The 14,215-nt window shown below is 40.3% G+C and overlaps 1 protein-coding gene across 2 annotated transcripts in view; it reads left to right on the forward strand.

Annotated features, from left to right (window-relative positions):
- The window catches only part of ralgapa2 (Ral GTPase activating protein catalytic subunit alpha 2), a 474,330-nt gene that overhangs the window by 161,171 nt on the left and 298,944 nt on the right, over window positions 1-14,215 (forward strand). Inside the window, exons 15-17 of one of the 2 annotated variants that reach the window (XM_080200068.1) lie at window positions 3,764-4,001; window positions 4,485-4,652; window positions 13,489-13,629. In XM_080200068.1, coding sequence (XP_080056194.1) covers window positions 3,764-4,001; window positions 4,485-4,652; window positions 13,489-13,629 — 547 coding nt within the window. The remainder of the gene's footprint in view (window positions 1-3,763; window positions 4,002-4,484; window positions 4,653-13,488; window positions 13,630-14,215) is intronic. The other variant, XM_080200069.1, reaches the window with a different exon arrangement.

The raw sequence follows: 14,215 nt of genomic DNA on the forward strand, positions 1-14,215 counted from the left end.
AATACTGTGGCTGCAAGGAAGGTCAAAGACTAGAAATCCTGTGACAAGTAATTCATCTCCTGACTCCCCAAAATCTGTCCAACATCTACGAGGCACAAGCCAGGAGCAAGGAATACTCTCCCCTTGCCTGGATGAGCACAACTCCAACAACATTCAAGAAGCTTGACACCATCCAAGACAAAGCAACCCACGTGATCAGCATCCATCCATCACCCACCACCACCAGTCCCCCCACCCCCCGACGCACAGTGGCAGCAGCGTGTACTATCTACAAGGTGAACTACAGAAACTCACCAACACGCTATAGAACCCTCTTTTAACTGACATGGTAGAATGCTTGTAAAATTTTCTTCATCTCAGTAGTGATCATGCGTGCAGAAATTTCTTCAATCCTCTGCATATGCCTTGTTTTTTTTTGAAGTTCTTTTATTAGTCACAAGTGGGCTTACATTAACACTACAATGAAGTTACTGTGAAAATCCCCTAGCCACCACAGTCCAGCACCTGTTTGGTTACACTGAGAAAGAATTTAGTACCTAACCAGCCCATCTTTTGGACTATGGGTGGAAACTGGAGCACCTGGAGAAAACCCACAAAGGCACAGGGAGAACATGCAGACTCTGCACAGATAGTGACCCAAGCCGGAAATTGAATCCAGGTCCCTGGTGCTATGCGGCAGCAGCCCTAATCGTTGTGCCACCATGCCACCCCGTTTGTTTGCACTATATTCCATATTTGTATTGCAATTGTTGCCCCATTTATATAAGAAAATGCTTTTTATCTTTTGTCTTTGTTGATCTTCATGCAACTCTTTCATCAAATGACAAATTATGCCTTGACAAAGTTGGAGGAATGTGACGCATGTTGAGATTATTGGCTATAAAGCACAAACAACCAACTTGCCTTCACTGGATGTAACAGGAACAATCATTTCATGTTGTGGTTTCTGGAAAGATTTTGTTGAGCAAGATTATACAGGGACAATGTCTCAGTCCTTCGTTTATGATAGATTATTTACATAGATTTGTGTGCTGTATTGAGAGCACCACATTAAAGTGATAGTGATGCAAAAGGTTGTGAATATCATAAAGTAGGTGCAATGCTGAGTTAATGAGATGGAAGACAATTGCACTACTGGCTCAGTGAAGAGTGCAAGAGGCCCTCCAGGAGCTGAACCAGATGCCTAAAAATGAGGTGTAAATTTTTAAAACAACTTGTGTGCCATACAGCAAAAAACAGCATGCGATAAACAGGGCTAAGTGATTCCACAACCAACAGATCAGATCGAACCTCTGCAGGCCTGACACATCCAATTGTGAACAGTGATGGCAACTATATAGTTAACAAGAAGAGGAAGCTTCACAATACCTGCTTCTTCAATGATGGGGGAACCCAACTCAAGTGCAAAAGATAAGGCTGAAGCATTTCCCAAAAGTACTAGGTGGTTGATCCATCTTGACTTCCTTCAGAGGTCCCCAGCATATCCAATGCCATTCTTCAGCCAATTCAGTTGATTCCGCCTCCATCAAGAAATGGCAGGAGTTACTTGCCACTGCAAAGGCCTTGGGCCCTGATAACATCCTAGTAATAATAGTGAAGAATTGTGCTCCTAAACTACCTGTGCTCCTAGCCAAATTGTTCTACTATACCTGCAATGTGGAAAATAGCCCACGTATGTCCAATACATAAAAAGGACAAAATCCTACACTGCCAATTACAGGTCCATCAATCTACTCTATCGTTAGCAAAGCGCTGCAAAGGGGCATCTAGTATGCTGTCAAGTGGCACTTACTCAGCAATAACCTCATTGATGCACTAAGTTTGGTGTTCAGCCAGGACCACTCTGCTCCAGAGTTCATTACAGATTTGATCCAAACATGGACAAAAGAGGTGAAATCAAAAGGTAAGGAGAGAGTAACTGTTGGTATCAAGGCAACATTTGACTGAATGTGGCATCAAGGAGCCCTAACAAAACTGCTGCCTCACAGCACAAGATATGTCAGTGGGAAGTGGGGGAGAAATCTCCACAATCATTGGAGTCATAGCTTGCACAAAGAAAGATGGTGATGGATGTTGAAGGTCATTCATCTCTGTACTGGTACATTATGGCAGAAATTACTCTGGGTAGTGTTTTAAACCCAATCATCTTCAGTTACTTCATCAATGATCCTCCCTCCATTGTAAGGTCAGAAGCAGGGATGTTTGCTGATTGCACAATATTCAGTACCACTTGTGACCCCTCAGATACTGAAGCAGTCCATGTCCATATGCAGCACGACCTGGACAATATTCAGGTTTGTGCTGAGAAGTGGCAAGTATGACACACAGCAGTGATAACCATTTCCAACAAAGAATCTAACTGTCATCGCCCCTTGACGTTACGGTATTACCATTGTTGAATCCCCCATTATCAATATCTTGTCGGGTTGCCATTGACCAGAAACTGAACTAACCATTTAAATGCTATAGCTATAAGAGCAAGTGAGAGGCTGGGAATCCTGCAGTGGGTCCGTATAGAAGGCACAAATCAAGAGGGTAATGGAATACTCTCTACTTGCCTGGTTGAGTGCAGCTCCAACAGTCAAGAAGCTCACCACCACTTCATTGAATGTTTTTAAGGCAAGGATAGATAAATTTTTGAACAGTAAAGGAATTAAGGGTTATGGTGAGTGGGTAGGTAAGTGGATCTGAGTCCACAGAAAGATCAGTCATGGCAGAACAAGCTGAAGGGGGGCCAGATGGCCTACTCCACACCCTAGTTCTTATGTTCACCATTCAGGACAAAGTAGTTTGCTCGATTAGCACCCTGTCCATCTCCTTCAACATTCACTTCCCTCCATCACTGACCCATGGCAGCAGCAGTGTGCACCATTTGCAAAATGCACTGCAGTATTTCACCAAGACTGCTTTGACAACACGTTCCAAACCCACGACCTCTACCAGCTAGAGGAATAAGAGCAGTGGATGCATGAGAACGTCAGCACCTGGAAGTTCCCTTCTAAATCACACACTATCCTGACTTGGAATTATGTCACTGTTGCTGGTTCAAAATCCTGTAACTCCCTCAGTAACAGCACTGTGGGTGTACCTATACCACATGGACTGCAGTGGTTCAAGAAGATGGCTAACCACTATCATCTCAAGGACAGATCAGGAGGGCAATAATTGCTGGCCTAGCCAGTGAAGTCCACATCTTGTGAATGAATAAAGAAAAATACTGGCAGCCCTTCATTACATTCTGCAATGTTAGTCAGAGGGCAATTTATATAACTAGTTTATCTTACTAACATAAGCATACTCCAGAATCTCAGCCAAGTATTTGTAGAATAACAGCCAAACTTGACCAAACTTGTATACATAAAAAGACTGAATTGTTCTGATGTGACATGGGAAGAAGGGTAGTCAATTTGATAGTCAAACTAAAATCGCGATCATTAATGTGCAAGTATTCATAATAATAAATAATGGCATCACAGTATAAAACTCTATCTAAAGAAGTAAGTAGTGATTATTATAACTTACTATTTGCTTTTTTTTGACCTTTACAAGGATTTTCTATGTTAATTGCTATTTGTGGTGAAGCAGCCTATTATGATTGGGTTACTATGCTCCAGTTTACCTGGGTGCAGTCATGATTAAAGTAAAGCCTTTCACTGTATTTTTTTTAACATTGCATTGCCCCTGTACCTCTTGCCTTCCATTGTAGTAAGTTTTAAAATATTTAATTATAACATCATAAATCTTCTATAATTCTTTTCTGCAGACTCTTATTGTTGCCTGGATCCGGGCTAATTTAAGTGTGTATATCTCACGAGAACTTTGGGATGAGCTGCTCTCTGTACTATCTTCTCTCACAACCTGGACTGAACTGATTACTGAATGGGCAAAAATTATGGATTCTCTCACTGTGGTGTTGGCAAGATGTGTGTACAGTCTGGATATGAATAATTTACCACTGGACAAGCTAAGTGAGCAAAAGGAAAAAAAGCAAAGAGGGAGAGGTAATAAAACTTACTTATACAAGTTATTTGGAAGGCTGTCCTTTTGGGAGAGTGGGAGAATGGACAGTGTTCCTATTTTCAAATGTTTCATTGCGTTTTCACGATGAAAATGTGTTTCTAATGTTGAATTGTGATATGGGGAAGCATGGGAAGGGGGAAGTTGGGGAGGGAGCAGGTGGTGGTGACAAGGTGCCAACAGCAGATCGCACAAAGTTGAGGTTTGCTGCCCTCGCTTCCGCAGCCAATCCAAAATGTGATAGAAAATTGAGGCTAACAAGTATAATTCTATAATGACTATTAAACCTAAAATTTATTACGAGTGACCAACATTCACAGTTTAGTGCACTATCAACCTTGTTAGGAGTTCATGCGTTAAATTGTTGCGCAGGAATGCCATATTTATACATCGTCAACAATTAATTAAGTAAATTAACAATATGTAGGACTGAACCTAATACAGTTTATGCATCGTTATCTTTTAAGGTGTGTATCAAGATCTTAATAAGGTAACCGGAGTAGGTAGGTCCTTTTCTCTGAGTTGGAGAAGTCAGCCTGATGGCACACAAGAGCATATGCGATTTAGAAGTGCAACTACCTCTGGTGCTCCAGGTGTTGAAAAGGCCAGAAATATTGTTCGCCAGAAAGCAACAGGTAAGCTTGTTGAAGCTCTAAATTATTAGTGAACTGCAAAGTATTTTTGTAGTGTGATGTAACATTTTTGTCTGCTTTTATGGGCTTATTTAATTTTTTTGGTAATTATGGACTAATCATCAACTTTAATTCTGGATGTGAGAATCTTTGAGTTTGTTTTCAAAATCCGAAACCCATATACTGGCTTTTACTTACCTGCTGCCCTCCACTCGATCTCTACTCCTTGCTAATCTAGTAAAATCTTCAGTATTTTTGCTATCTTCACTAAAGTTCTTATTGCTTGAATCTATCATCAAGGAAGAAATAGCAAGACCTCTGGATATAAATTGTCCCATTGGTAAAACGCAGCATGGGTTCATGAAGGGAATGTCGTGTTTGACTAATTTGTTGGAATCCTTTTTACATTACATGTGCAATAGACAATGGGGAACCTGTGGATGTGGTGTATCTGAATTTCCAGAATTCATTTGACAAGGTGCCACACCAAAGACTGCTACACAAAATAAAGGTGCACGGTGTTATGGGTAATGTATTAGCATGGATAGAGGATTGGTTAACTAACAGAAAGCAAAGAGTGGGGTAAATAGATGTTTTTCTGATTGGCCATCAGTGACCAGTGGTGTGCCTCAGGGATCAGTGTTGGGACCGCAATTGTTTACGATTTACAAAGATGATTTGGAGTTGGGGACCAAGTGTAGTGTTTCAAAATTCACAGATGATACAAAGATGGGTGGCAAAGCCAAGTGTGCAGAGGACATTGAAAGTCTGCAAAGGAATATAGACAGCCCAAGTGAGTTGGTGAATATCTGGCAGATGGAGTACAATGTTGGTAAATGTGAGGTCATCCATTTTGGTAGGAATAACAGCAAAATGGACTACTATTTAAATGGTAAAAATTGCAGCATGCTGCTGTGCAGAGGGACCTGGGTGTCCTTGTGCAGTAATCTCAAGGAGTTGGTTTGCAGGTGCAGCAAGTAATTAAAGCGGCAAATAGAATTTTGTCCCTTTATTGCTAGAGGGATGGAGTTTGAAAACAGTGAGGTCATGTTGCAGCTGTATAAGGTGCTGGTGAGACCACACCTGGAATACCGTGTACAGTTTTGGTCTCCTTACTTGAGAAAGGATATTCTGGCACTGGAGAGGGTGCCGAGGACATATACTAGGTTGATTCTGGAGTTGAGACGGTTGGCTTATGAGGGGAGACTGAGTAGACTGGGGCTATACTCATTGGAATTCAGAAGAATGAGGGGAAGTCTTATTGAAACATATAAGATTATGAAGGGGATAGATAAGATAGAAGCAGGGAAGTTGTTTACACTGGCAGGTGCAACTAGAACTAGGGAACATAGCCTCAAAATAAGGGGAAGCAGATTTAGGACCGAGTTGAGGAGGAACTTCTTCACACAAAAGGGTTGCGAATCTGTGGAATTCCCTGCCCAGTGAAGCAGTTGAGGCTACCTCATTGAATGTTTTTAAGGCAAGGATAGATAAATTTTTGAACAGTAAAAGAATCAAGGGTTATGATGATCGGGCGGGTAAGTGGAGCTAAGTCCACGAAAAGATCAGCCATGATCTCATTGAATGGCAGAACAGGCTCGAGGGGCCAGATGGCTGACTCCTGCTCCTAGTTCTTGTGTTCTTATTGGACTGGCTTCCTCCATAATGTTTCCACTTCTTCCTTCATTGTCTTCAAATCTCGTTTCTTATTCCTGAACTCCAGAAACTGACTCACATTGTCATCTCTTTATCATGCTTTGCTTCCAGTCTGTTAAAACTGTTATCACTGCTTTCTTGCCAGAGCTCTTACTCAGTTTGTCTGACTTTGTAAATTACTGCTATATCCTCTCGTTTCCCCCTCACTTCAGACTCAGTTAATTCATTGTAACCCTGTAGCTACGTAGCATTATCGCTGATCTGGTATAGACTACCTGACAGTATCAAGCAACAAGTTGTTCAAAGTCACATTTGCAATTGATGTTGCATGCTGCCCTTATCTTGTCCGCAATCTCCTCATTATCCTGCCACATCATTCACACCTACTGTATCTCATGTTTAGTCCACATCCGTGAAATGGCACTTTTCTAGCTTTGTTTCCTCTTAATCGTCTCCTCGTATACTTTATTTTCTCAGTTGTCTATGATGTGAGAACAATTCTGTTAATTATAAATGCTGTCTTATGCTCCCACACCTGCAAATAGTAAGTCAGGTTCCACATTTAAACACGTGAAATTCAATTCTCTTCACCCCTATCACTAATTTGAGATTTTGCTTATTTCCATTACCCAATCCTGTGTGAATGGTAGTTTCCTATTCAAAGCTAAACCAACCAGCATTTAATGCAGACATTAAGTGATGACTTTTGGAAGGAAAAATGGGGTAACGTGATAAAAACTAAAGTACAATTTTTAAACGGTGTAGAGATGCAAGAACAGGGACGTGACAGTTCATTAATCTTTGAAGGTGGAGGGACATATTGATAATACAGTTTTCTTTTTGAAAGCATACGTGTTTCTTGACTTTGTAAATTGAGATATAGAATGGTAAGCAAGGAAGTTGTAGCAAATCTCGATAATCTAGTTGTGATCAACCCAGATTTATGTCCCGTTCTTGGCACCACAAAAATAAAGGCCGATGAGAAAATGCAAAGCATGTTTTACTAGATGAGTGAGAGATTTCAGTTATTTGGAGAGATGAGAGAAGCTGGAATTGATCTGTTTGGAGCAAAGCAGGTGGGAAGAGATTTTAAAGTTTTCAAAAGCATGTGGGATTTTGACATAGTGATTTGATTCGATTTATTATTGTCACATGTATACTGTGAAAAGTTTTGCTTCCTGTGCCCTGTACAGACAAAGCATACTGTTCATAGAGAAGGAAAGGAGAAGGTGCAGAATATAGTGTTACAGTCATAGCCAGGATGTAGAGAAAGATCCCCTTAGTGCGAGGTAGGTCCGTTCAAAAGTCTGATGGCAGCAGGGAAGAAACTGTTCTTGAGTTGGTTGGTACGTGACCTCAGACTTTTGTATCTTTTTCCTGATGGAAACAGATGGAAGAGAGAATGTCCGGGCTGCATGGGGTCCTTAATTATACTGGTTGCTTTTCCCAGGCAGCGGGAAGTGTAGACAGAGTCAATGAATGGGAGGCTGGTTTGTGTGATGGAACTGGGCTACATTCACAACCTTTTGTAGTTTCTTGCAAGGTCGACAATCAGACTTAAGATCATACAAGGGGAAAATGAGTTTTTTTAATGCAGTGAGTTATCAGATCTGGGTAAACTGCCTGCCAGGATAATAGAAGTACCTTCAATAGTAATTTTCAAAAGACTGTTGGATATATACTTGAGAATTTTGCACAGCTGTGAGAAAAGAATGAGGTTTTTTTTTAAATTCTGTCATGGCATGTGGGCATTATTGACTCAGCTAGCATTTATCATCCACCCCGAATTGCCTGGAGAGCCACCTCCTTTAACCGCTGCAGTCCATGTGGTGTTGATGCACCCACAGTGCTGTGAGGAAGCGAGTTGCAGAATTTTGACTTGGTGATGGTGAAGGAGCGCTGGTGTAGTTCCAAGTCGGGATGCTATGTAGCTTCAAGGGGAACTTGCATGTTCCCAGGCATCTGCTGCCTTGCCTTTCTTGGTGGTAGAGGACGTGGGTTTGGAAGATGCTGCTGAAGTAGACTTGGCGAATGGCTCTTTCAAGGAGCTGGCAAAAGCATGATGAATCATTTGGCCCTTTTCTGTGCTCCATAATTCTGCAACTTGTGTTCATCTACTGGCTTTGTTGACCACTTGGCTAGTTGTTTGGACTGAATCTGGTAGTGCACAGCTTCAGCACTCTGTTCAGCTCTTTACACTGTGCATTCTATTTTGCCTATGATCTGGCACGAAGGCCACCATCTTCCATTTTGTAAGCATGCTCACTTGTGCTCCTGTTTCATGTTCTTGTTGTTGGAGCCCTCAACATGGTTTCATCATTATGGGCCTTCACGTCTCCTTATTTTTCACTACCCTTCCACCCCGCTCAATCTTTAGCTCGGTCAGAACATTGTGTTCCAAGTCCTCCACCAGGAAACATCCTGCATATCATTCATTCCTGTCTTCATTCTTTTCCTGTGGCCCAACAGCACTACCATTACCTTCGATTTCCTCCAGGCTTCATCCCATCCTACTCTTGCAATTTTCTCCAACCGTGTTTTCACTCTGTAGTCTTCAATCCTTTGATTCTAGATTACGAATTTACTCACTCCAACTCACCACCAAAAGTTACTTTGTTGGTCATTGTGCCCTGAATTCTAGAACAGGCTTCAAGGAAATATTCTGCCTTGCTTCTTCTTCCTTCTTCTTTATAATCTCCTAACAAGCTATTTCTTCAATTATTCATATTTTTTCTTTCTCTTTTTCTCTCCCCTACCACGAGGTGGCACAGTGGTTAATACTGATGCCTCACAGCATCTGGGACCTGGGTTCGATTCCAGCCTCGGGTCACTTGTCTGTCTGTGTGGAATTTGCTGAATCATTCTCCCTGTGTCTGCATGGGTTTACTCCGGGTGCTTCACAGCCCAAAGATGTGTGGGTTAGGTTGATTGGCCATGATAAATTGCCCCCATGTCAGGGGAACCAGGAGGGTAAATATGGGGGATTGCAGGAATAGGACCTGGGTGGGATTGTTGTCAGTGCAGGCTCAATGGGCCAAATGGCCACCTTCTGCACTGTAGATATGCCATGCTCCCAGAAAAATTCTGTACCTCCTTCTCGTCTGTAAATTACTTTCAAATATTTTACATTTTATTATACAAATGTAAATGTTAATGTAGTAATAGATTTTTTTGTATGAAAGCATAAGATCATTTTCTTGTCGTTTGGTCTAGCTCACTTAAGTTTTCATCTGAAATTTGGATCAATAAATGCTCAACTTAATTTTAATTTAATGCCTTTTGAAGAGATGGTAATATAATGTGTAAATGGTGCTGCAATTGAATTCATTTACAGCTTATTTTTGAAAGTGTAAAAAAAACTCCACAGCACAGATTCCATTTTTATTGCATTTGTTGGGAACTCACTTCAAACAAAATTTCCAGTGTTACTAATATACATTTGATATTTCCAAACTATCAGTAAACACAAATGTTTGCTATCCCTTTCAGTGTATGTACGAAAGGATTTTTTAAATGTGAGAATTTTTAATTGGCATGTTTTTCAATTTAACCATTTGTTTTGTGTAAACTTGACTTTGCAAAGAACATAAGGAAATAAAAACAAATTGACTAGGATTCAGGAGTAGGAGTAGCCTATTAGCATTTTTATAAATTTATAATCACAATTATATAATTCAATAAATACATCTGATCTGTACAAACATAAACTATATGGTATTTTTAAAATATAGTAAATCAGAATAAATGCATAATATATATGGGGGAAGGTTGACGTTTAATGCCTGCTCTTTAAATTTCTGTGCACTCATTGCCATAATGACGCTGAAAAGTTTGTGCTATGGCATATGGTTAAGTGCTGCTTGGACTATCCTCTATATTTCTGTGGAAAAGCCTGGTTCTTGTTGTCCACTAGATGATGTTGCTAAATCACAAACCTGAAAGGAACCTGAGTGAAAGGAGTAGTGTGGAAGCGCTCACTGTACGCATACTTGTATAGCACATGTTCTGTGGGTTTTGAAATGATGTCAATTGCAGGAGAGTGGAACGACGACAAGGTTCTTTTCATACTGTTGTCGTGTGTCATTATTTCTTTTACAAGGAGTTATCCATAGAAGTCCTCCTTTGTGTGCTGCACAGACATACAGAGAAACGTGTGTCCCGCTGGCCATAAATAGAGATCTTTTTATTATTAGCTGTAGGACTTGAAACAGTAGATTTATTTTTTTTTGTTTTCCTTTTAAAGAAAGGAGTCTAAGGATAAAAGGCAAGCAGATGGTACATATTCGCCTTCTCAGGTGCCATTACTGCCTGACACAGGGCTACAAAGCTATTGGCAAACAAACATATCCCCATTGACGGTTGACAAATTGGTGTGATTAGCATGTTTGTTTTCCATAAACCCTTCAGCTTTCGCACTCGATCATTTTTGCATTTCTTAAGCCTTTTCTTCAATTAAGCCCAAATTTGTAAATCAGTATGGGTTCTTTTCGCTAATAATAACCAACTACAAACTTCTTTTTAACAAGGCCCTTTATGCTTAATATCTTTATTACTGTGATTTGATGTAATTAGTTGTTAAAAGACATATATATTTGCCAGATGGACAAGTCTTTAATAATGAGTGCCATTTTAAAATATGCTGCATCTGTGTCTAAGTGAGATGAAATGGACATTTGCTGCTTCCACTTTCCTTTATGATAAATAGCTTACCTAATTGGATTTTGCATGCAGTGAACATCTGAGTAATGTTTTGCTGTATACGCATTCTGGCACAGTTCAGAATCCAGTTTTAATTTTTCTTTGCCTATGCAGTTGAAAACATTGTGAAAGAAAGTACAAAAATATAATTACAGGTTAACGTGTCTTGTAGAATTTTTATGCAGTGTAATTCAGACTTGTCGCATACCCCTGACTTTTTAATTCTCCATAGCTGACTGAAGACACTTTTTCCAAGTGTTCAGAGATTTTTATCCCTTTATACCTTCACTGCACTTTTGTTGGAAGTGTGGTTACCTTTTAATATCTTACTAAAGTATAGTTGCAATGTCTTGTAATATGCAAGTAGCATTATTAACCAGATATTTTGAGGTTTAATCAGTGTGTAAGTTGTCTTTATCAAAGCAACCAATTTGAACAGAAACTGCCACATACACCATATTGGAGTGTTCAGCGTTTTTTGTTACCTATGTTAAAACAAATCGGGCTTTTTTTGCATCTGTGAATTATTGTAACAGCTTCCAATATCATTTTATAACGTCCCAGGATTATTACTTCCACCCCATAATTGGCACAGCAAAGGCTAACATTTCACTCTGCATGGTGCTTGAACTGTTCCTATAATTTCTGATGACACGTGGTACATGAGATTTATGATCTTAAAGTAATGCAGTTATATTGGTGACAAATAATGCAAGGCAAGCATGATTGAAGGTTAAGTTGGCCAAAATGAAGCATAAATTATTGTAAATGTCATGTTGGGATGTGCCCCTGTTTTACCCATTCATGGTTGTATTTACAATGCGCTGGTGTTAGTTTTTTGGGCAGTGAACATTAAACTTCTTCAATCTTATGGCTAACCAGTGCAGTAATACAATGTCACATTAGTTTTTTTTAACTAAGATGTGCCATTTATCCGTGCCATTGCAGGTGCAGCATGTGGTCAGGAAGGCGAATGGGATGCTGGCCTTCATAGCGAGGGGGATTGAATATAAAAGTAGGGAGGTCTTGCAGCAGCTGTATAGGGCATTGGTGAGGCCGCAGCTGGAGTACTGTGTGCAGTTTTGGGCGCCGCACCTGCGCAAAGATATTTTGGCCTTGGAGGGAGTGCAGAGGAGGTTTACTAGGCTGATACTGGAGTTGAGGGGGTTGAGCTATGAGGAGAGGCTGAATAAACTAGGCTTGTACTCGTTAGAGTTTAGAAGAATGAGGGGAGATCTCATTGAGACGTATAAGATGATGAATGGGATGGATAGGATAGAGATGGAGAGACTCTTCCCGCTCAAAAAAGACAGTAGGACTAGGGGGCACAGCCTCAAGATAAAGGGGAGGCGGTTTAGAACGGAGTTGAGGAGGAACTTCTTCACTCAAAGGGTGGTGAATCTCTGGAATTCTCTGCCCGTTGAAGTGGTGGAGGCTGCCTCGCTAAATATTTTTAAGACGCGGGTTGATGGGTTTTTGATAAGAGAGGGGATTAAGGGTTATGGGGAGAGGGCGGGAATGTGGAACTGAGCCACGACAGATCAGCCATGATCTTATTGAATGGCGGGGCAGGCTCGAAGGGCTACATGGCCTACTCCTGCTCCTATTTCCTATTTCTTATTACATTGCCTGTCTCTTTCCTCAGCTTATGTGCTGCTGAAAACCATACCCATATCTTTGTCACCTCTATACCTTGGCTACAGGAAAGCTAGCATTCCTGATTTTACTCTCTGTAAACTTGAACTCATTGAAAACTCTACTGCTTGTGTCTTAAAATGCACCAAGTTATGCTCATTCTTATCCCCTTTAGCTTCCAGTTAAGCAACACCTCTGTTTTAAATTTTAATTTTTGTCCTCAAGTCTCTGCATCGTCTTGCCCTCACCTCATCCTGACCTCTTGCACGTCCCTAAGGTCTCCTCACTCTGCTAATTCTGACCTCTTTAGCGTTCTTGGTTTTGCCTCCTTGGGTTGCTCTTTAAAACCTATCTTTTTGACCAAGCCTTTGCTCATCAGCTCTAATATCTCATGTGACTGTCAAAGTTTTGTTTTACAATGCTGGTAAAACACTTTGGGATGTTTTATGTTCATGGTACTATATAAATGCAAATTATATTTGGCCCTTTCCATTTGCTTCAATGTCTGTTCAAACTGTATAAACCTTTAAATGCATTCTTTCATGTATATCTTCCTGGGATCTAATCAGGTGAGGGAACAATTCCTGAACTTGCCAATAAGAGATATGGAATGTGATCTTATGATGCCACCTGAATGTGCTATCTGCTTTGAATTCATGTGCATTTTTTTAAGTAATATACAAGCAATAGGGCGAATGAAACCTTACTGTGACAGGAAAAGATTACAAAGTAATGACATTTATAATCTTGGTTTTATATTCATGTTGTATATCTGTGTTGGATAGTATCCTCAAAATATGTATGTTTTTATCTATTGTAATTATCTTTGCCTGCTTTATTTCTTTGGAAGCTAAGCGAAGCCAATCTATCAGCAACTGTGTGCATCTTTATGAGGCTTTGCCAAGCACTAAAAGTGTGCCTCTACTGCTTCACACTGTGAGCTCTCTCTTACCTGGTATCACTCATGCCTCTTCTTCTCAGAAACTCTCAGGTACTGTACTCAAAGCTATATTCTTTATACTATTCCTTAATTTCTTCATTCTGCTCTTAATTTCTTTCCACTGGCGTTTATGATATTGTGCAGTCATGTGTTGAGCAGTCACTGAGTTGGTTGCTTTGTAGTACAGAATTTGAGTATTGCTGAGAAAAGAGACATGCTATCGAAGCTTTAGATCTTGCGCCCAAAGAATACCAAATCTCAAAGGGAGCAATTTATACTGCATGAGAAGAGGATGCTGATTGGTTGGTGGATTGGATCAGGTCAAGGCATTGCTGTAGGGAATGAACCAGGAAATGATTGTCTCCCAAACTTTTTTAGTTAAAAAAAGTACAATGAGTTATTTTTGTTTGCAAAGGACAAGGCCCTGCTTGTGAAAAAATGTAGCTTCTATCATGCCACACTGAGATCCTGATAGTTTAAAATTGGTTGTTAGTGTTTTTTCTTAACACAATTGGAATTACTTATTAACTATTACCTAATCGCAAAATCACATCCAGGATTGGACACTGCATTTTCAGTTTTGCAAGTACAAGCTAGTTGAATACGGTCAAAACTTTGCCTATTTCAAACGGTGTAA

This window comes from Carcharhinus amblyrhynchos, chromosome 12 (genome assembly GCF_965287045.1).
Source record: "Carcharhinus amblyrhynchos chromosome 12, sCarAmb.v2.hapA, whole genome shotgun sequence".
Taxonomy (NCBI): domain Eukaryota; kingdom Metazoa; phylum Chordata; class Chondrichthyes; order Carcharhiniformes; family Carcharhinidae; genus Carcharhinus; species Carcharhinus amblyrhynchos.